This window comes from Sminthopsis crassicaudata, chromosome 4, assembly GCF_048593235.1.
Source record: "Sminthopsis crassicaudata isolate SCR6 chromosome 4, ASM4859323v1, whole genome shotgun sequence".
Lineage (NCBI taxonomy): Eukaryota > Metazoa > Chordata > Mammalia > Dasyuromorphia > Dasyuridae > Sminthopsis > Sminthopsis crassicaudata.
In genome coordinates, this window is record NC_133620.1 from 263,881,450 (window position 1) to 263,902,671 (window position 21,222).

The following is a 21,222-nucleotide window of genomic DNA, read 5'->3' on the forward strand; positions in this document are numbered from 1 at the left end:
ATTCTTTCAACCAGTCTTTATATGATGTGTTTTCTAGACATTTCTCTCTCTGGATGTTCTCCAGCCCCACAGCAACCCCACAATGCTTTTATATCCTTACCTACCCCCCCCCAACCCCCACACATTTTTAAGCAAAATAGTCAGAATGGCATGACTTGGTTTAAACATTGAATTGAACTGAGTGTGTATGGTTACTTTACCATTCAGACCTTGAGTACTTACTGTGTGCTTAGACCTGCCTAATAGGAATGATAGATAATAGACAGTTTTGTTGGAGACATGAAACTTACCCCTAGTGAAAGAGGTAAAGAGAACAGTTCAAAATGGTTCTATTATCAGTAAGTGCTCCCTCATGTAATCTTAATGCCAAATGCTGTAAAGAGATAAGAGAGAGTAGTACAAAATGTGTTGGGTTTGGAGTGACAGGACTTATGTTTGAATTTCTACTCTGCCACTGTTTACCTCTGTAACTTTGTTCAAATTGCCTCAGTTTGGTCATCTCCAAAAAGAGAGGATTAGAGTAGATAAACATTTAAGGTCTCATCTCCCCTGTCTTTGTCTTGGTCTTGATCTCATTTCCTTCCACCCCTACTGTTTCTTTCTTTTCTCTTTCCTCTTCTTTTTCTTTTTCCTTCTCCTCTTCTCTGCTTCTCTCATATGTGTGTGTACACACACACACACACACACACACACACACAATTTTGTTTAAAGGTAAGGGGAAATATTGTGAGCTGGTGCAGCTGATGCCAAAATCTCGTTGGCTCTAATTCAGCTTCTATCATGCTTGGAAAATAATTTCCTACAGTGTATCTGACACTTGGTCACTTAATTTTTTTTTCTTTTTCTTTTTTTTTTTAATTAGAGAGAAGCCACTAATTCTTGAGGCTGACCACTTTACCTAGGGATAGTTTTAATTGTGAGGAAGTATTTTCTTATTTAAAGGTAATGCTTTATCTCTAGTTTCCATCCATTGATCCTAATTTTGCCATCTGCAGTCAAGTAAACAGGTTTAATCCTTTGTCCATGTGACAACTCTCCAGGTAGATGGACAGAGTTATTGTATTCTTCTTAAATCTCTGTCCATGCTAAACATTTTTAGTTCCTTCCTAGTCCTCCTTGTGATGTGATCTTGAGGCCTTTTGCTCTCCTGTTTATCAAAGTCCTCCCTAAAATATGGGAGCCTGGTAGCTTATGTATGTATATGTATATATATATTCCTATACTCATATATATACCTATATATATATTATAGTATATATATACTATAGTATATTATATAGTATATATATATATATTATATACATATATAATATGTATATGTGTGTATATACACACGTATACACACATTCTAATTTTAGTATAGGTCTATCTTGGCTATTGGGACAGTGAGGAATAGTAGGCTGAATTAACCAAATTTCTCAGATACATTCTTGCATTTTTGTATCTCATATAACCGTGTCAAAGGTGAATACATAAAAGGTCCTACATATGAGTATGCAAACAAAAACATAATGTAAATAATTCACATCTGCAGGTAAACAGAGTGTATTACTCTTACATATAGTTGCCTATGTAGTACAGAGTAACCTAGAAACAGCAGATCTCTTCACCGACTGTCTCTGGGGCCTTACTCTTTGCAAAGTCTGTATTAGTTCATCTGAGTCATTTTCATGCTGCCCACTGTCATATTTTCTCTTGCTACTATGAAAATCAGAGACATTCTGCAAAGTGGTATCCTCTAAGGAGCTATGATAAATATTTATTGATAATGAGAGAGAGAAAGTGTGTGTGTGTGTGTGTGTGTGTGTGTGTGTGTGTGTGTGTGTGTGTGTGTGTTGTGGGTTCCAGACAGTCTGTCTGAAGAAGCCAGCCGCCTCTTCTGAAAAGTCTGATTCTCTTTGGCTATGCTCTGGAATTTAAAGATTCCTAAAACAAGCAGATGTTTTCATGAGAGGCAGCAGGACCTAGTGGGTGGAGTGCTACATCTAGAGTCAGAAAGACAAGTTTGAATTTCATCTCACAGTTTTCATATCTATGTGACGATGAGCAAGTCATCAAATAAGATGATGATTGTAAACCACTTAGCACAGTGTCTGGCACATAATAAGCAGTATATAAAAGTTAGCTATTGTTGTTATTATCCAGATTTTTTAGGCTCCAATAGCCCCATCTGTGATTTAAGAACCTAAATTTTGGGATTCAAAAGCTTTTGGAGTTCTATTAGTCCATCCCCCTGCCTCTGGGTAGGCTTATGTAAACTGTTTCATCTTCTTTTCTTGTCTTAGAATTCTCAGACATGTAATGTCGGCATTAACTCCCCAAAGAATCCTTCCTAGGGAGAATGCTAAAAAGGGGGCCACCATTGAAGGTTTCTAGGTGGCACAGTGGTTGGAGCCACGGGGTCAGGGCACAAGGTCTGGTATCTAGAAGGCCCAAGTTCAAATCTGCTCTGTCTCTTAAATGTTATATATAATCTGATGTTATATGTGACTACTGTATAGGTAGTTTACTTAATAATCTTAATCACTTAATAATGCATGTTTACTTCTTTCTATTACACCACAGAATTCTCCCTAATATATTACTAGGAATACAGCTGTTTGGTTCTATAGAACAAGGGATTTTACTGACCACCAGCTTTATTGGACTAAGACAGTATGTAAATGATATAGGAACTTGAATAATCTTTTGCCTATACAAAATAGTAAAAAGATGATTTGCTGACTTCTTGCATAACAGTTTGCCTCAAATTAAGCTACTCTCTTTGATTAAGATGGCTGGCTAAGTTTGGGCTGTTCTGACTTAGATGCCAGTAAACCCAATCTTGCTTTAAAAAAAAAAAAAAAGTTACGAAAAACATACACACACACATACATATAAATACCCTCCTATCAACACTTTATTTCAGTGGTTTCGTGTCACAGAATTCCTGGATATGAATTGTTGCTAATTTTTATCTCATGTGAGTTGCTCAGCAGGGACTTTGAACCTAGAAATAGGGCAGAAATGAATGCCATAGGCTGGTGCTTTGAGCGTGTCCAAGATAAGATAAAATCAAATATTTTATTTTTCTTTCTTTTCACAGGTCACGGCCAAGACTGCCTTCCTATTTATTTTACCTCAGTATAATATTAGTATGCCTTCATCAGGTAAGAAAACTCCATCTTTTTACCTGACTATATCAAATGCTTTATCTTTGACTATTTCATTAAGCTTTTTTTTTTCTTTGCTTACCTTCTCAACTTCTGTTCTCCATTTATCTGCTTAATCTTTTCATATATTTGAATTCAATTTTAAATCTATCATCTACAGGTAAGGAGTAATGATAAAATATCAGCATCCATTGGGTAACAAGTGTTTATGAAACCCACTGCCAGCTTTGTGGAGTAGAAATACTCTTCATTTTCTAACAGTACATTGTTGCCCAGTTGGAAGCTTTCTATGCTGGCTTTGTTTCCTGTCCCCTTAAGCCTCCACTGTTGAGCTCTATTAGAGACAAGATATGAAGCCATCAGAACCATCTATCTATTGTTCAGGTAATTATCATTGATGAAAACGGTAGTGTTGTACACTAATTTATAAGCAGGTATTGTGGACTGGGGGATAGAATATTATACTAAGAATAGATGATAAAATGAATAAGCCCCCAGCCTCTGAAATTTTATGTAACCAACAGGAAGGCTGCCACAGCCTGCTTAAGATGGTGTTTATAAAATAGGGCTGCTTCTTGACTTTTTTGAGCATTTAATCTGTATCTTTGTGTTCAATGGCTATCTTCCCCTCTCTCCCCCAAAGAGGGGGGTACATTCACCTTTCTGGATGCTTATATTGTTGATAGTAACGTTTAATAAGAGTTTCATGATTCTTTGTTGAGTAAATAAAAAGGAAAAAGTGAAGTCCTGCCATCTATAACAAAGTATGGAGCTTGTACCTTTTTGATTGCTGAGTCTCTTAAATCACCAGTATAAAGTACTAGATGAGGTAGCCTGGCCTGGGGAGAGTTCAAATCCTGGTCACTTATTGTAAATTATCTAATAGCAAACATTAAAGGGCTATATAAATGTCAGCTATCATCATTTTAATTGTTGATGTTATTAATACTTATCTGTATAACCATGGACAAATTCACTTAACCTTCTAAGTCTCAGTCTTCTCATCTGTAAAAGGAGATTAAACTAGCTAGCTATTCTTTAAGTTCCTGTCCAAATTTAGATCCTGGGATCAGTGAATGCAAAGTGGAGGCTGCTTTTATTTCCAGTGAGTTATGCTACTTTCATGGTCATAGACCCCATCTGAGATGGTCCATATCTTCTGTTACCTTGTCTTTCCTGGTTCTCCCTTGTCACCATTACCTTATAAAGTAAAGGCCTCCTAGATTCAGGTAGGTGATCATTCCTTTACAGAAGTGAGATCAGACAATATGGAAATAAGACAAAAGAGAATTTTTCCTTTCAACAAACATTCATTGTGTGTTTGCTTTATGCTAGGCACTAGGATAGCCAAGGATATAAATAAAAGGAGCTTACATTTTTCTAGAGTAGAACATATACACACAAGGAAAGAGGAGGGGAGGGGGAAGGGGAGAAGGAGAGGGACAGAAACAGACAGACAGAAACAGAGACAGAGAGAGGGGTGGGGAAAAGAGAACATTCACACATTAATAACTAAGGGGTGGGGTCTAGAATGCTTGAAAGAAGTTAGAGGTTCTACAAGACAGAAGTGAAAGAATATATTACACATACTGTATACAAGCAGGGAGTGGAAAATTTGAATGTTATGTCTGGGAAGCTCTTACCAAGTCAGGCTTGACTCAAAAGGGAATGAAATGTAGTCAGTCAACAAGCATTTATTAAGCATCTACTCTATATACCAGGTACTGCACTAGGCATTGAGATACAAATATAAAAGTTAAAATAGTTCCTGCTCTCAAGGAATTTTGTAATGGCTAAAATTTGTGTAGTGTGTTCTGTGTGTCAAATACTAGGCTAAGCACTTTACAATTATTATCTTAGTTGATCCTCACAACAACAGGAGGTGGGTATTATGAGTAACCTCATTGTAGTTGAAGAAACCAAGGTAAAAAAAAAAAAATGACTTCACAAGGTCACACTGCTAGATTGAATTTGAACTCAGGTCTTCTGATTTTAGGCCTGATGTTCTGTCCAGGGGTTACTTCTCTAGTTCATGCTAAAGGAAGGTTTGTGAGGACCCTTTTGTGTCCTTTTGCAAAGCATTTCCCATTGACGCCACAGGGCCTGAGTACCCCAAGAGGATCATACATCCAGAGCTAGATCATACATCCAGAGCTACCTTGGAGGCCATCCAGCCCAATCCTCTCATTTTACAAATGAGGAGACTGAGGCCTGAGAATTGTAAGGAACTTGTCCAAAGTCACAGGGGTTAGTGTCAGGAGAAGGGTTTGAACCTGGTAGCCTGTACTCTTTGCCCTATGGCCATCCTTTTGTTTTTTGCTCTCTGGTCTTGGCAGTATTGTTGAATTTGAGCCACATACAGGGATTAGGGATATTCAAAACCAGAGGCAACCATGGAATTGTACATGTGTGATCTCCAATCATATGTAGTCAGTTTATTTAAAAATCCTCTGCTCCTAACGTTGATAGCTAGAAGCAACTCTGTTCTTTCTTAGTGGAGCTTAGAGTAGGAAACAAATTGACTGGTCTCGGTTTCCAGAAACTGAGCCTTTTACCATTCTCAGGGCTTCTGGGGCAGTGGATTTTCCTCTTTGGCTCTTGGGAAGTTAGACTGCCTTGAGAGAATGCCTTTTCTGAATTATTCCCTTTACAGTCAATTAAATTCACATTTTAAAAATTCATATTAAATTCATTAAATTCACATTATTTCTCAAAGAGAACATAGGTACCTACACTCTATTGAGTGTGGACCTTAAGCAGTTTGGAGTTGACTTTTGGTGAACCTAGGCTAGAAAGAGAAAGGCTTGCACGGTTCTTTGATGGTCACAGAGTCAAAGATTTTCCAGGATTGTCCTCCCTTTTGCCAATTTTTTTTTTTTTTTTGGCTTCTTAGACAACATTTTTTTCCACTTACAAAAATGAACAGTTGAGCCTAGGTGGTTGGTACCACATAGGATCAGATTCTTAGTCCATTCAGCTTGGAATTCTGCTCTGATGGTGGGTTAAGGGGAAGTTTTGTGGAAGGATGTGCTATCTGCTATAATAACATTTTCACAAAGCTTATACCTTGTGTTATAAGTGATGGAGTACTACTAGACTGGAAGCAGGGAGACGTAGGTTCAAATCTTAGATCACTTAATGACTTATTCCGGGTAAGTCATTTCTGTTTCCCTCTGTTTCCTCATTTGTAAAATGAGAGGGTTGGACAGATGGCCAACTGAGCTTTTTTTTAGATCTAGGATTCTGTGATCTCAAATGCAATAAGTTTCTGAAGAAAGGAAGTGTCACTTTCTGTGGAAATTTAGGACTCATGTATAACTCATGTTAGGACGGAGGAGTTTACACAGTCACATAATTTGAAAGTCAGAAGGAACTCAGTTCTCATTGACTCCAACCTATATAACTCCTAATATAAGCTTCCTGAAAAATGCCCTTCTAATCTCAGCTTGAACCTTCCAAAGAGAGAGATCTTCACTCCTTTCTGGACAGCCCAATCCACTTTTTTGAGGGCTCAAATTGTTAGGAATTTTCTTCCTGACTTTGGGGCCTAAAGTTACCTCTTTTTGCTCCTGGCTTTGCCTTCTGGAACCAAATAAAACAAATCGTCTCCTTTTCTTGTGACAGCCCTTGCTGGAGACTGATACCATATCACCCCTTCAGTCTACCAATTACCAAGCCCTTGAGTTTAACTCAGTGCATTTAAAAGTTAAATCATTAAACAGAAATTTCCTGATATTTACTTTTTTCAGAGCATTTTAAAATTCTCACTATTGGGCCTATATATGTTGCCTTTCAGATTTACTATCTCCTATCTGATGTCTACACTATCACATGGTAGTACAGGAGAACTGAGAACCATGGAGGAAACAATCCCAAACTATTTCTGAATTTGTCCCCACCTTTGAACTTAACAAATTATTGTACCAAGTTCTTATCCCAGTCACAGATAGCCAGGCTACTTTTGGAATCCCTTCCTAGGATGAACAAATCTTTGGTCAGTCTAGTAGAATTAATAGGCAGGTACTGAAATTTAACCTGCTGCTGATGGAACAAACAACTAGTAGCTACTTACACTGAAGAGGCACTCCCTTCCATAGTCACATTTTTCTTTGCACCCTCACTTCAGGCTGTAAAAGGAAGCTTCAGTATCCAAGTCAAACTCAAGTGTTACCATTTATCCCAACATTGGATTGCTTAGTAACAGGTTTTCTAAAAAATAAAATTGAATTTTATTCAGCAACTATCTTGTAAGCACTTACTATGTACAAGTCTTCTTCAGTGTTTTTAATGACCCTAGACTACTTATTCCTGAAACAAAAGTCCATATTTTTAACCTTAGTATCCAGTCATAAGGAATTGTATAGTCTTTCAAGAAATGATTTTGAAAGTTACCCAGAAGTCAATTGAAGGAGTAATATGGTAAGGTAGGGTCCAACATATTACTAAGGAATAATTGTACAAGAATAAGTGGCATATTAAAAAATGTTATCAGAAAACTGGAGGACCAGAAAATAAGGTGGCTTTGTCTTTCAGTGAGAACAAGGGATAGTCAGTGGGCTGTCTGCCATGCTTTATTTTGGTATCTAAGCAATGTTAAGAGTTTTAAAGGAAAATCCCCAGTAAGTTGGGAGAGAATTTAAATAACGGAATGGCACTGTCCTACTGGGTGAGGAGTCTTGCTTGGTTTATAATCTGTATTGCTAGAGAGGAATATTGACATCAGTGAGATCACAGAGTCACTGGTGCAATTTACTAAACCATTTAAAATTTGCTAGAACATAGACTATTTTATAAAAGCGTTTCCCCACCCCCTACCTTCTTGGGTTTTTTGTTGTTGTTGTTGTTGTTTTGTTTTGTTTTTAATTTTATAATCTCCACATCCTCTTCTTCTAAGGATTTAGGAAGAAGGGTGGGTAACTAAGTGGGGCAGTTCAATCAAGGTGGGTGGAGGAATTTCCTTCCACTCCTTTGTTTCTCTGTCTCATTCCTCCCTACTCCTCCCTACCATGTCCCCAAGCTATACATTTGTGTTTTGGCAAGATTAGAATCTGTTAGGTTAGAAAATTAAACTCTGCCAGGAAAGAGAATGGGGAGAAAGAAGTTACTAGGTCTTAAAGCAGTAGGTTTAGGCATGCAGATTGGAGGCCTTGCCATATATACTCAGGGTTTTCTAAGGTCACCTGAAGTGACTTTTTGTGTCATCTCACTCCTGCTTCCAGTTTCTAGCAATTTCTTCCCAATCTCCAGCTATTTCTGATTTTTTTTTTTTTTTCAGAGTATACTGTGTCACTTGTTCTTGTTTGTCCTTGAAGAGGACCATGACATCAGGGAGGTGACGTTATGACACATAAGTGAAGTGGATTTGAGTTCAGGAGAGTTGTGTAGGTCACTTGCCTCACTTTCCCCTCCAGAACATCTGGGTCCAGGGGCCACATATAGATCAAAATGAATTTCTTTCTCTTTCTTTTTTCTTTTCTTTTTTTTTTTTCCTTTCTCTTCTCTTCTTTTCTTTCTTTCCTGTCACTTAAAGATTGGGGGAATTACCCAATCTCTGAGATTATAGTTGAAAATATACAGAGGTCAGGAATTAATGGAATATGGATTCTTCTAGTACCACTACACCAAGCAAAATACCTCTATCATCTGTGATCTTAAGTCCTATTGACTTGCCTACCTATTTCTGGTTCAGAATATATAACCAGAAATAGTCCAAACATTAGGGTGTACAGGATTGACTGTTCCTATGGATTTGCTTTGTGATCTTGGGCAGATTATTCAACCTCACTTGATAGTAGTGGTTGATAGTCTTGATCTCTCTGGGTTGTTAAAAAATATCTGGTCTGTGGATTGCAATTTCCTCTAATGGGAGGAGTTACACCAGCCTTCCAAATAAGTATTTGCCTCTAGACTAAAGAATAATAGTGGAACATAAAAACCTGAAAGACTGTTCTCCTTAATGTTTGATTATGTTTTTGTGATAGTGTTATTGGTGGGGAGGGAAGAAATACTGAATCAAATTCAATAATCAGGTTTCACCGGAAAGTATTTGAAAGGAATGTTTTAGCTTTGTTCACAAGTGAATATACTGTATGAGTAAATCCCCACCCCCTTAAATAGCGCACTTTCCCTCTCCCTTCCCTTTCCCTTCTCTCCTTTCCCTCCCTCCCTCTTTTTCCTTCTCCTTCTCCCTCCTTCTTCCCCCTGTTCCCCTCTCCCCCTTTCTCCCTCTCTCTCCCTCATTCCTCCTTCCCTCTGCCTCTTCCTCTCTCCCTCTTTCCTCTCCCTTTTCTCCCTTCCCTTCTCTTTCTCTCTCTGTTCCTCTCATTCCCTCCTCTTTTTTTCCTTTTTTTCTCTTTCTCCTCTTTTTTTTCTATTTTTCTCTCACTTCTCCCTTTTTTCCTTTTCTCTTCTTTTTCCTCTCTCTCCATGATGTGGAAGGAAGGGAATCTCCCTCACACAGTGTTTATTTTGCAATTAATCCAGGACCCATTCTTTAATTAAAAAAAAAAAAGCAAAAACCTATGAAAGCCTAGGAGTTTAGCTTTCATTACTAGCTGTGGTGGATCAAGGTGGTTTTTATCATCTGCTTTCTCAGTAAGAGCCTGGGTACCTTTTTCACTAGAGCTTGGCCGTGTTTCCTGTAGCCCCTCCTAGAATGGAACTCTGCCTGTAAAAAGGACCCCAGATAGGCTTCCCAGTTGGAGGTTTGAAAGCCCCTTTCAGTGGAAGCCTTTTGTCTCTTCCTTGATGGCTCTGAGTGAGCCCTCCCAGTAATTGCTTGCCACTGGGAAATCTAGTGTTGCCTTAGGGACTTTGATGCTTATGTGTCTACTCTAAAGATTGGAATCTCTTGAAAACAGAGTGACTCTCTTTGTGTTCTGTAAGCCGAGTTGCAGGCGCGGAAGGGGGACAAAAGCAGAGACAGGTGGGCAGCAGCAGCTCTGGAGAAAGAAACCTCACTTAGGAAGGAAAGCTAATCATACTAGGAACTTCATCCTTTCGAGCTAGAAGAGATCTTAGAGCTCATCTGTTCCAGCCCCCTCATTTTACAGATGAGGAAATAGGCCAAGGGAGAGGGAATGGTTTGCTCAAAGTAACAGAATTAATATACGGGGCACCTCCCACTACTCCACTGCTTTTTTTCCCAAAAGCTCAGGCAGTCTTGGGTAGGGGCTGATTTCACCAAAGTGCATGTAGAAAAGAATTTGGGATTTAAGGTTGAAATCACATACAGGCAAGGTTCATGGCCTTATAGTAAAAAAATTCAGCCCCAAAGAAGACAGCAGGGCTGTTATTGTTACCGAATAGCTCTGAGATTTTTGTGACCCTTGATTTTTGATCTTTCTGCTTTAGAAAACTTTGCTTCCTCAACTTAATAGAAGGAAATGTTTTACTGAATAAACAATTAAGAGTTAAAACCTAGTTCCTCTGAGGGCAGAAAGCCAGTTATTTTAATCATAAGAGGAACCTAAGTTTTGAAGAAAAAAAAAATACAGAACCTTCTTTCTTTATTTGTGGAGATGTAAGAGCTATACATTAAAGCATCACATATTGTTAGACTTGGTTGCTAGGTTGGTTAGCTTTGCTGAATTGCCTTCCCTCCCCTCTCCCACACCCTTATTTATTATTCCTTATTATAATTTTTGAATGATTTTTGAACTGGGGGAAGGTATAGGTATTTAAGATGTTCCAAACATTTTTAAGCTTAAAACCTCACCGAGACTTTTGGGATATGCTGCATATTAAGAAATGAATGTGATATAAAAACAAAAGTTATCCCTTTTTATTTTTTAAGAGAGAATGTAGTACTCTGGTGACATTGGAAGAAATAATGGCTTCAGAAGTCTTCTAATCCAATTTCCTTGAGTTATAGATTCATTCAGTAAGGCTATATGTCTATCACTATGCTAGTTGTCAAAAAGAACAAAGACCATAGAATGAAACAATTCTTGCTTGCCTTTAATATGCTTACATTCTAGAGAATGAGGGAACCAGATAGAGATTTAAGTGACTTGGCTAAGATCACATAGTATTTAAGTGTAAGAGCCAATATTCACATCCTCAAATGCAGAGACATAACCTATTTGTGTAGAAACCATTTCAGAAAAGTCAAAGGAAGAAAGCTATATTTCAAGGACTATAAATGTAATTAGCAAGTATTATCCATGTATGGAGAATAGAACTGGGAGAATAACTGTGGTGGAAAGAATATTGGATTGAATCAGAAAATCTGGAGTTGACTCAACTCCACTAATAAGTAACTCTGTGACCTTAGAATTGTAGAACCTGTGAAAATTTTACCTCTTTCACTTCATTCATTGAACATATTCATTTATTTAAAAAGATTTATTGAAGCCTGCTATATTTTAACCATCAAGTAGAGTGAAAGTATATATATATCTGTATAGTCTTTTAAGATTTATGAAATGTTTTATACCTTGCCTCAGGTAATTAAACCACATATTATTATTCTTAATTTATAAAGGAGAAATTAAGATCCAGAGCAGTTTAGTGTTATAAGGTCAAACAGCTAATATGTGTTTCTGTCAGTATTTGAAACTAGATCATTTTACTCTTAGATTCATGCTCTTTTTAATATCCTCTTCAGCAGCCTGTTAAGTGAAGAGACTTGACTAGGTGATTTTTTTATTTTTAATTCTCAGATTTTCAGGTATGTTCCCCTGTCCTTTCTTTCCCAGAGAACTATCCATTGTAACAAAGAGTAAAAAAAGATGGTATGGGAGTGGGGAAAGTTTGAGCCATACATCAACCAAGCCTGACATTATATACAAGATACTGCACCTGTGGATAAATCTTCCCTTTCCCTCTGGTCCTTCAAAGAAGGGTAGAAAGTATATTTTGTTCCTCTCTTCAGAATTAAGCTTGATTATTATAATTTATAGTGTTCAATTTCAAATTTTTGTTTTTTCATTAAATTGTTGTATACTAAATGAGTTTTGAGTACCTTTATAATTTTAAATCATTCAGATAATCATTAAGCATTTATTATATACCCACTATGGGCTATAATTAGAACTCTCTAAAAGGGGAAGAGGCTGCTTCATTTCAAATGAGATATTTGTAAGGTGCTTAGCACAATACCTAGCATATAGTTGGGCACTATATAAATGCTCATTCTCTTCTCCTCTTCAGCTAAGCAGAATGGGGAGAGGAGGGCAGAAAAAGAATCAGAGCTAGACCAGGGAAGTTGATTGGAGAAGAGTATTTCTCAAGCTAGATGGGTCAACCAGAAGAACCTATTGACATGCCTCACAGAATCTTTGGAGAAAGGACTCATGGAATATTAGAGCTGAAATGACTCCTAGAGATAGATCCATCATTTCCAACCTCCTCATTTTAGAGATGGGAGGAAAAAAACAAAACAAAACCCTCAGTATTAGGAGGTCAAATAACTCAACCCATTTAAAAAATGTGAATAAATTGAGTGGTTTGATCACTCCCAAGAACATGTGGGAAACAGGTGTAGCCCTGAAAGACCAGGAGCTGTAAACTGATGTAACATCCAGAATTACTGTGGTTAGAGACTAACCAGTCTGATCCACAGTGCCTAGGAATAAACAAAGGCACTCTATCCCAGGAACTGATTGTAAGAAAGCACAGTATGCTGAGTAAGTAGCAGCTAGAATGGCTTGTGAAAAGCAAATTGTGCCAGACTAATTTAATTCTTCTCTGTGACAGGCCTTTGTAGATAAGGGGAAGCAATAGATGCAATCTACCTGGATTTGCCTAGGAGTTCTGAGCTTTATCCTTGCTGTTACTGAAGGAGGGAAAATTGGACAAAAGGCACTTTTTGCTAATAAATGTTAGGGGCAGGGATAGAATAGGGATGAGAGTAAGGGCAGCATAGAGGTGGGACCAGCTGATCAGCTGGACAGGTTAGAAAGTAGTAGATTTGGGAAGGATAAAAACTAGATGGAGAAGCAAAGGGTTTTTAGTATAGGAGGCCCAGAGGGTGCTTGGAAAGAGAGCTCTTAAGGTAGAGGGGAGAAAAAAATCATATGTCTCTCTTTATAGAATGGTCCCTAGAAAGTATTTTATTGGGGAAGGGGTTGAGAAGACAGCCTTCAACAATCCTATTTATAGATTTTAGGCTATATACTCCACAAAAATTCATGGAGTATACAGTAGCATTGCCAGCTTTTCTGGGTTTTAGGCTAAAGTTGTTTCCTGTCATCCAGGTTCCCATCCTCCATCTTCCTTGACTTCTTTCTTTTACATATAGTCAGGTGCCAAGTCTTGTCAGTTCTCTATGCATTTTATCTCACCTCTAGTTCTCTAGATATTTAACATCATTCTCCTTCATAAACTTTCCATTTTAGACAAACTGGTCGTTATGAATGAATGAATAAAAGGGAATTTATTAATTTTGTCTTCTGTCACCTTTGTTTATGCCCTTAGATACTCTTGTTTGTTCTTCAGGCCTGGATTGTATTTCCTCTTCATTTCTACCTGTTAGAATCAATTCTTAACCTCCTTCCAAATTTACTGTGGGAAGCTTTTCCTGATCTTTCTAGATCTTCAAATAATCTTGTATATTTTACCTATTGACATGTTATATCCCTCAGTAGAATTGATTTCTTTTATTTCAGCAATGTCTGGAGCATAGTAGATGCTTAATAAGTATTTATTGACTAGAATATGAATAATAGCATTGTACATTTTGTTTAGTATTCTGTAGTGCTTAGAGTATTCTTTTTGCATTTTGTCTTTTTAAAGTTTTCGTATCACTATCATTTTAAATTATATTCTCTTCTCTTCCCTTTTCCTCCCCAGGCAGCCCACTCTTGCATGGTATAGTTATTGACACGTCATTTCTTCCATTAGAATATAAACTACTATAAAATATAATTTGTTTATATAAGTGGTTTTTTCTTTTAATAAAAGTGATTGGATATAACATGTATTCATTTATCTATTGCCTTGAATTTATTTTCATTTTCATCTGACTATATTTTGGGAGTAATGAGTTTCCTATTTACCTCTCACTTTGTAATATTCTGATTCCTTTTATTTGCTTTAAATATATTTCTTTCAAACTTAAAAAAAGAATATAAGCCCTCTGAGGGCAGATTACTTTGTATCCTCAGTTCTTATTGCAATACTTTAGTGCAATAGTAGAGGTGAGGAAATGAGAGGAATAAAGAGATGATACATTAATTAAATTATCAATGATTAAGCACCAGTGCTAGGTTTTGGCCCTGTGAAGGTCTGATATCATTCCCAATTTCTCCATCCTCTCACCCTTTCCTCATCCAATAATTTCTAGTGTCTCTCTTATTACATGATAAATACTCTGTTGATGTTAAAGCTCTAATAATTTGAGTCCTTCCTAGTTTTCCTTCGTTTTTTTTTTTTTTTTTTTTTTTTAAGACATGATATAGTTTTTATTTTCAAAAATTACTATTTCTGACTATAAAGCTTCTCTAAGCCCTGGAACCGTCAAGTCGATATAATCGATAAAATGCTTTTTGAATAACTACACTCTGATATGGGACACGCAAGTAGCATTATCAACTTCATTTTGTTAATGAGTAAACTGAATCTCAGGGAGGTGATGTCACTCATTGTTGCCCACTGTCCCACAGCCAATAATAATTCTCAAAGTGCTTTTACTGTCTTTTGCCTCTCTTTGTATCCACAGCACTTAGCATAATGTCTGGCACATAGCTCTTTCCTACTATTCTAATGCCCTTATGTTATACTCCCCTCTCATCTTCTAAGATACAACAACACTGGCTCTTTGAACATTTCACACCTCAATTTTCTATCTCTGACTTTTGTACTATCTCCCATACTTGGTATGCTCTCTCTTCCACCTCCTAGTTTCACTAACTTACTTCCTGCCTAGATCCCTACTTTTTGCAGGAGGCTTTACTAGTACCTTCCATCTACTAAAAGAGATAACCTTCTATCTATTCTATATTTATCATTTATATACCTAATTATTCACATAATTGTCTCCTTCATTAGACTATGCTTCCTGAGGACAGAAACTACTTTTGCCTTTTTCTTCCCCACTTCCAGTGTTTTGCACAGTTCCTGACATACATCGCCCTTAATTAATGCTGATTTACTTGACACAACGTGTGTGTGTGTGTGTGTGTGTGTGTGTGTGTGTGTGTGTGTGTGTGTGTGTAGTATAAAATATTAAATATTTTATAATATTTTAAAAAAAATTACAGGGTTCTTTTCTCATAGTGATTGAGAATTAAGTGTGTGTATTTTGTGCCCTTCTATGCATATTTACATATCTGATTTTTAATTTCAAAATAAAAATATGAAATCAATTAGAAATAAAAAAAGAATTAAGTGTGTGTATATGTGTGTGTGTGTGTGTGTGTGTGTGTGTGTGTTTTAGTGTCTGCACCTTATTTCATTGGTATAACTAATTTTTGATGAGGTAAACACCTTCTAATAAATTCAGCTCAGCAAATAATCTATAACTTAGAGTCTTAGAAATTTACTTGAGTCACTGAGTGGGCATGGCACTTGCCCAGAATCACAGAGCTAGTCTCTCTTCTCGATTCTGAGGTTGGTTTTTTATTATATATTACCTGATACTGCCTGCCATGTTTTCATCATTCTGTAAATTTTCAAGTATCTAGTACTGGTGTTAAGTACACCAGTAGACATAGTACATATTATGTACATTGATATGGGTACCAGGAAGCCCTCTGAAAGCCACAGATTACAGTCCAGTGCCACTATGGCCAACATTGCAGATTAAATACTTGTAAATTTTTGTCTCTCTTACTTGGTGGTTAGTGCCACCTTTAACCTCTATCAGTGCCTATCATTGGTGACAATGAAGGGAGGACATTGTAGAATGGATTAATTACAGATTCTTCTATCAGTGCTCCTAGAAAACCAACCAAGGAATGGCTAAATAAATTATACGAGTGAAATAGAATACTATTTTACTGTAAGAAATAATGAGATATGAATAGCTTCAGAGAAACCTGAGAGAATTTGAATGAACTGATATAGAGTGAAATGAGCAGGACCAGGAAAACAATTTATACTATAATACAAACATTGCAAACACAGACAAGTTTGAAAGACTTCTGAACTCTGATTTATGCAGTGATTAGCTATAATTCCAGGAGAATGATGATGCTTAGTACTCACCTTTTAGTTTAGAGACAACAAACTTCATAACATATCATAAATATTTTTGGACATGGATGACATAGGAATTTGTTTTTTCTGTCTTTGCATGTTTATTATCAAGATTTGTTTTGTTTTATTTTTTCCCAGTGGCGGGGGAGGGGATAGGAAGAAGAATAAATGAAATTGGGGGAAAAATTAATTTAAAAGCTCTCAGATTTGGTGTTCTCCTAATAGATTAGTTCTATCATATCCATTTGCAGAAAGATAGCAAAGAACCAAACACAGAAAGACTAAAACTTAAGAATTCTCTGATCTGCCAGACATGGGTATGAGTCGTTTCCCACTGCAGGCACAGCAGAGCTACAACAAAGATATGGTGTTCCTGGGACTTGGGGGTCAGGCTCATTCTGCTTGTCCCCAGATGGAGGCACCCAGAACACTGAATGGGTGAAATTTTGCAAAGGCAAATTTAGGCTTTGTATCAGGGAAAACTTCCTAAGCATTTTAGTTCTTCAGTAGTGAAATGAACTTCCAGAATGTAGATGGGAGCACGATGTATGTGAAATGGCACAATGGGTGGTTAGAGCTATGAGATAATAGGTTTCTGTCTATAGTTAGTTGTATACTATTCTAGCCTAGCCTCAGATGCTTACTGGCTGTGTGACTTTGGGCAAGAAAGGTAGCCTTAATTTCCTAGCTATAAAATGGGGGTGGTAATAGTACCTCCCATTGTTGTTGTGAAGATTAAATGACATAATTTTTTTCATTTTTCAAAATACATGCAAAGATAGTTTTCAACATTTGCCCTTGTATTTTGTAACTCTTGTGTTCCAAATTTTTCTCCCTCCCTCTCCATCTCCTCCCTCCCCTAGATAGAAAGTAATCCAGTATAGGTTAAACAATGACAAGTTATTTGTAAAGTACTTAACACAGTGCATGACACATATTGGTAACTATATACATGCCAATTTTTTGTTTTTATTTTTAATGTTGTCTTGCAATTTTATTTTGTTAAAACATTTCCCAATTACATTTAGATCTGATTCAGACTATACTCAAGAGGGCTGTGAGTTTGATAGTTCTTTCTTATAGCACAGTAATATTCTGTTACATTTATATTTCACCATTTGTTGAACCATTTCTCACTTTAGAAGTGATGCCTCCATTTCTAAAAATCTGTGCTTCTAAATTTTCCAACCTTCATAGACATGTAGGCCATCTCTGCAAGTCTCCAGTGGCTATCTTGGAATCAACAAAATTTACCCACTAAAGTGGAATCACTGCCCTTTTCCAGAATGTTTATTGCTTAAAGGAAGGGATGATGAGTTTTTGACAGAAAACTTAAGCCATGGTCCTTAAAATTCCCCAGAGACTAGCAGGTTTAATACTAAGCATGCTGACTTGTTTCCTGTTCCCTCCACAGAGAGCGAAACTGTTCAGTATCACTATGGACTGAAGGATCTGGTCACAATCTTGTTTTACATCTTCATCACCATCATTTTGCATGCTGTGGTACAGGAATACATCTTGGATGTAAGTATTACCCATCCTTGGGCTCCGTTCATTCTCCAGTACTTTCTGCCTGACTTGAAGCCAGACAGGTTTGAACTGGATCCCATTCCAGTGTCCCCCACTCTCTGCCACCCACCCTCCTGTGTGCAAGTTGCAATTCTTTAGTCCCATAGACTGATTACCATGATTGTTAGGCTTATTCGTGATCATGAATAATTACAACTTAGAAATGCCGAAACAAAAGCCCTGTCTGCTCATCATTCTCACCAAGGAGATTATTTTCTTGATTATCTTGATATAGATGTACACAGGCCTACTATTGGGACAGCTAGATTGCACAATGGAGAGAGCACCAGCATTTGAGTCAGAAGGACCTGAGTTCAAATCTTACCTCTAACACTTAACACTTGAGCAAGTGTGACCTTGAGCAAGTCATTTAACCCCAATTGCCTTGCTAAAGAAACAAACAAAAATGCAGTCCTACTATTTAATTTCTGCTAATCACCTCAGTTTCTTTTCATTTCTTATAGTCCTTGAGTCAGTCCTGGACTTGTCAGCCTAGATTTACAAGGTCTGGATTCACATTTCACTTCTAAGATTTAATAGTAATTATGTAACTCTGGGAATGCCACTTACTTGTAGAATGTCAATATTGTTCATTAAATGAAGAAGTGGGTCTAGATCAATGATTCTCAAACTAAATACTCTTAAAAATGATGCTTTTGTTTGTGTAGGTTATCATCAATATCTTTTGTTGTTATCTCGCTCTTATTTCCAAATAAAAGCCTTTATACCTCCACCTCCCCTTCCCTGAGAACCATCCCTTGCAACAAAGAATAAAAAAAAAATTTGTTGAATTGAAGCAGTTCAACAAAACTAACCAACACATCAGCCAAGACAGATAGAATAGGAAAGTAGGATAATCTCCTGCTTCTGAAAAGAAGAAAAGGTAGTATATTTTACCATCTTTTCTTCAGGGCCAAGTGTGTGAAAATTCATTGAGCCCTTAGTTTATACTTTGTATATACTAAAAGAAGAAGAGATAAGAAAAATATAAGTCACAGATTTTATTTAAGGCACAGTCTTGAGTATGGAGAGTTATTTATGTTTCTTTGTCTAAGAAACAGTCTAGATCATTCAGACTCTCTCAAGATGCTTGTGTCTGGCCTGGCATAGAATATGATTTAAGTGGCATAGCATATGACTTAATACTTCAGTGTTAAATACTTATCTAGTAGGTATTTAATAAATACATTTCAAGTCAATGCTTGCTTCATACTTTTAATATTATTAATATTTTGTGGGAAGGAGATGGAAGTTGTGTATGCATGTTTTTTTTTTTTTCTTGTTTTTTTTCCTTTAGAAAATCAGCAGGCGACTTCATCTCTCCAAGGTCAAACACAGCAAGTTCAACGAATCTGGACAGCTGGTAGCCTTTCATCTCAGCTCCTTGGTCTGGTGCTTGTATGTTGTTGTGACGGTGAGTGACAGTCATCATAGAGGGTTACAATTGGCAGCCTTTTATTAGGGGGGGTGGTCTAGATTGAGTGGAACATGCTGTCATCATTTAAAGAGCTAATGAAAATAATTACAAAGTACTTAGCAGACTAGAAGAAACTAATAAGTACTTTATAATCCTGAAGTACTTTCTGCCTAAGAACTAAAAACACTTTTTTGCCTAGAATACAAATGTGGTTTTGGGGAGACCACATCTCATGAGCATTTAAAGCCCTCTATACTCCGATTCAAATTTTCCAACCTTTGTCTCTCTCTCTCTCTCATTCTCATCCCTCTCCCATTGTAGTAAAAGTGGACAACCCACCATTCCCCATTCTGTCCTATCCTGTTTGTTTGGGCCTTTTCTCATTCTGCCTATATCATATGTGAAATGGACTTTCCTGCCTTTCTCTGTCTGTTGAAGGTCTTCCAATAGGATCCAGGTTCTGTTCCTTTGACTTCTTCCCCCTTCCCAGTGGAAAGTCATCTTTCCCTGCTAAAATTCTTCATTTTGGACTTTTACATTCATCACATTCTTTAATATATCATAATTATTTATGGCCCTTGAGGGCCAGGGGCTATGTCACAGTTCTACTAGATCAACTAGCTGCCTCAGATTTTAAGACTCTTGATCTTTATTACCTTGATTGTTGTTCTCTTAATAGCAAAGAACATTAGTTCTCTTAGTTCACCATTAAATCCTTAACATATAACACAGTGCATTGCACATAGGTATCTCTAGGTTTTAGATTTAAATACAATAAGTGCTTAATATGCTTAATGGATGGAATTGCTTTTTAACCCAACATTATTCTGTGATAAAAAGGGATTGAGCAGTAGCAAAAAGTGGAGAAGCTCAGCAAAGAGGATAAATATCTAATCCAAGGCCACAGTTGGTTACTAACTAGAGCCAGTCTCTTATTTTCCACCGCATTGTCATTTTCCTTGTTAAGAGTACTGATTCTAACACCTTAAATCCTTTTATGGATTTTATAATATATCTTTATGATATATATATATATGTATATATATATATATATGTATATATATAAAATATCTTTTATGATAAATTCAATTACACAAATATTCTTATGGCTAAAATAGCTCCATTTGATGGACCATTCACGAGCATTCGATGTGTATTGAAACAATATACCTTATGTTGAGATCCACAAGGACTGTTTCATTCATACCAGTTGTATTTCCAGTACCCGGCACTTACTAGGTATCTTATAAATACTTTAATTGATTAGAGGGCCCACAATTATTAACCACGAGGAGGTTTTCCACAAAGTGGAAGTTCTTCGGTCAGTAGGCATTGTTAAAGGGATTACCACTTACCACTTTCTTATGGGGAAACTACATGTAAATTACTTGATACATACAAGATTTATACAGAGAAGATAGAATGTAACATAAAAATGGAAAGCATTACTAGCGAGGATGTCTCCCAGAGAATGGGAGCTTTGATCTGCATTTTTAGGGGAAATCTAGAGGCTTAAAGCAAGATCATTCTGGACATGGGGAATGGAGACAAGAGATGAATTGTCATATTCAAAAAACTACAGGTAGGCCAGACTTGCAGGATCAGACGTGGAAAAAATATGTGATCTGTATCCAGATGCAGTAGAGTTTGGATACAAGAAAATTTCAGCACATCAAAAGAAGTCAGTCAGTCATGTAGACTTCATCACAGCAAGCCTTGACCAGTGTTACCACAGAAGTCTTTAACAATAATCCCACTCTCTTTTCCTGGAACTCCCATCTGTAAATTGTCCTCATGAAGGACATGGAGCCAGCCTTGTATGAAAATAGCCCCTTAGGAAAATAAGCAAAGCTCTGATTCCTTCCAACTAGGACACCCATGAGCCCATGTTCTAGACTCTTACATTAAGAGCTGGAAGCAATATTGGAAATCATTTTACAGAGG

At 37.0% G+C, this 21,222-nt stretch overlaps 1 protein-coding gene across 1 annotated transcript in view; it reads left to right on the top strand.

The window, feature by feature from the left end:
• TRAM2 (translocation associated membrane protein 2) overlaps nt 1-21,222 on the top strand; it is a 101,822-nt gene that overhangs the window by 59,413 nt on the left and 21,187 nt on the right. Inside the window, 3 exon segments of the mRNA XM_074310660.1 lie at nt 3,086-3,149; nt 17,707-17,816; nt 19,159-19,275. Of these exon segments, the coding sequence (XP_074166761.1) occupies nt 3,086-3,149; nt 17,707-17,816; nt 19,159-19,275 (291 nt within the window).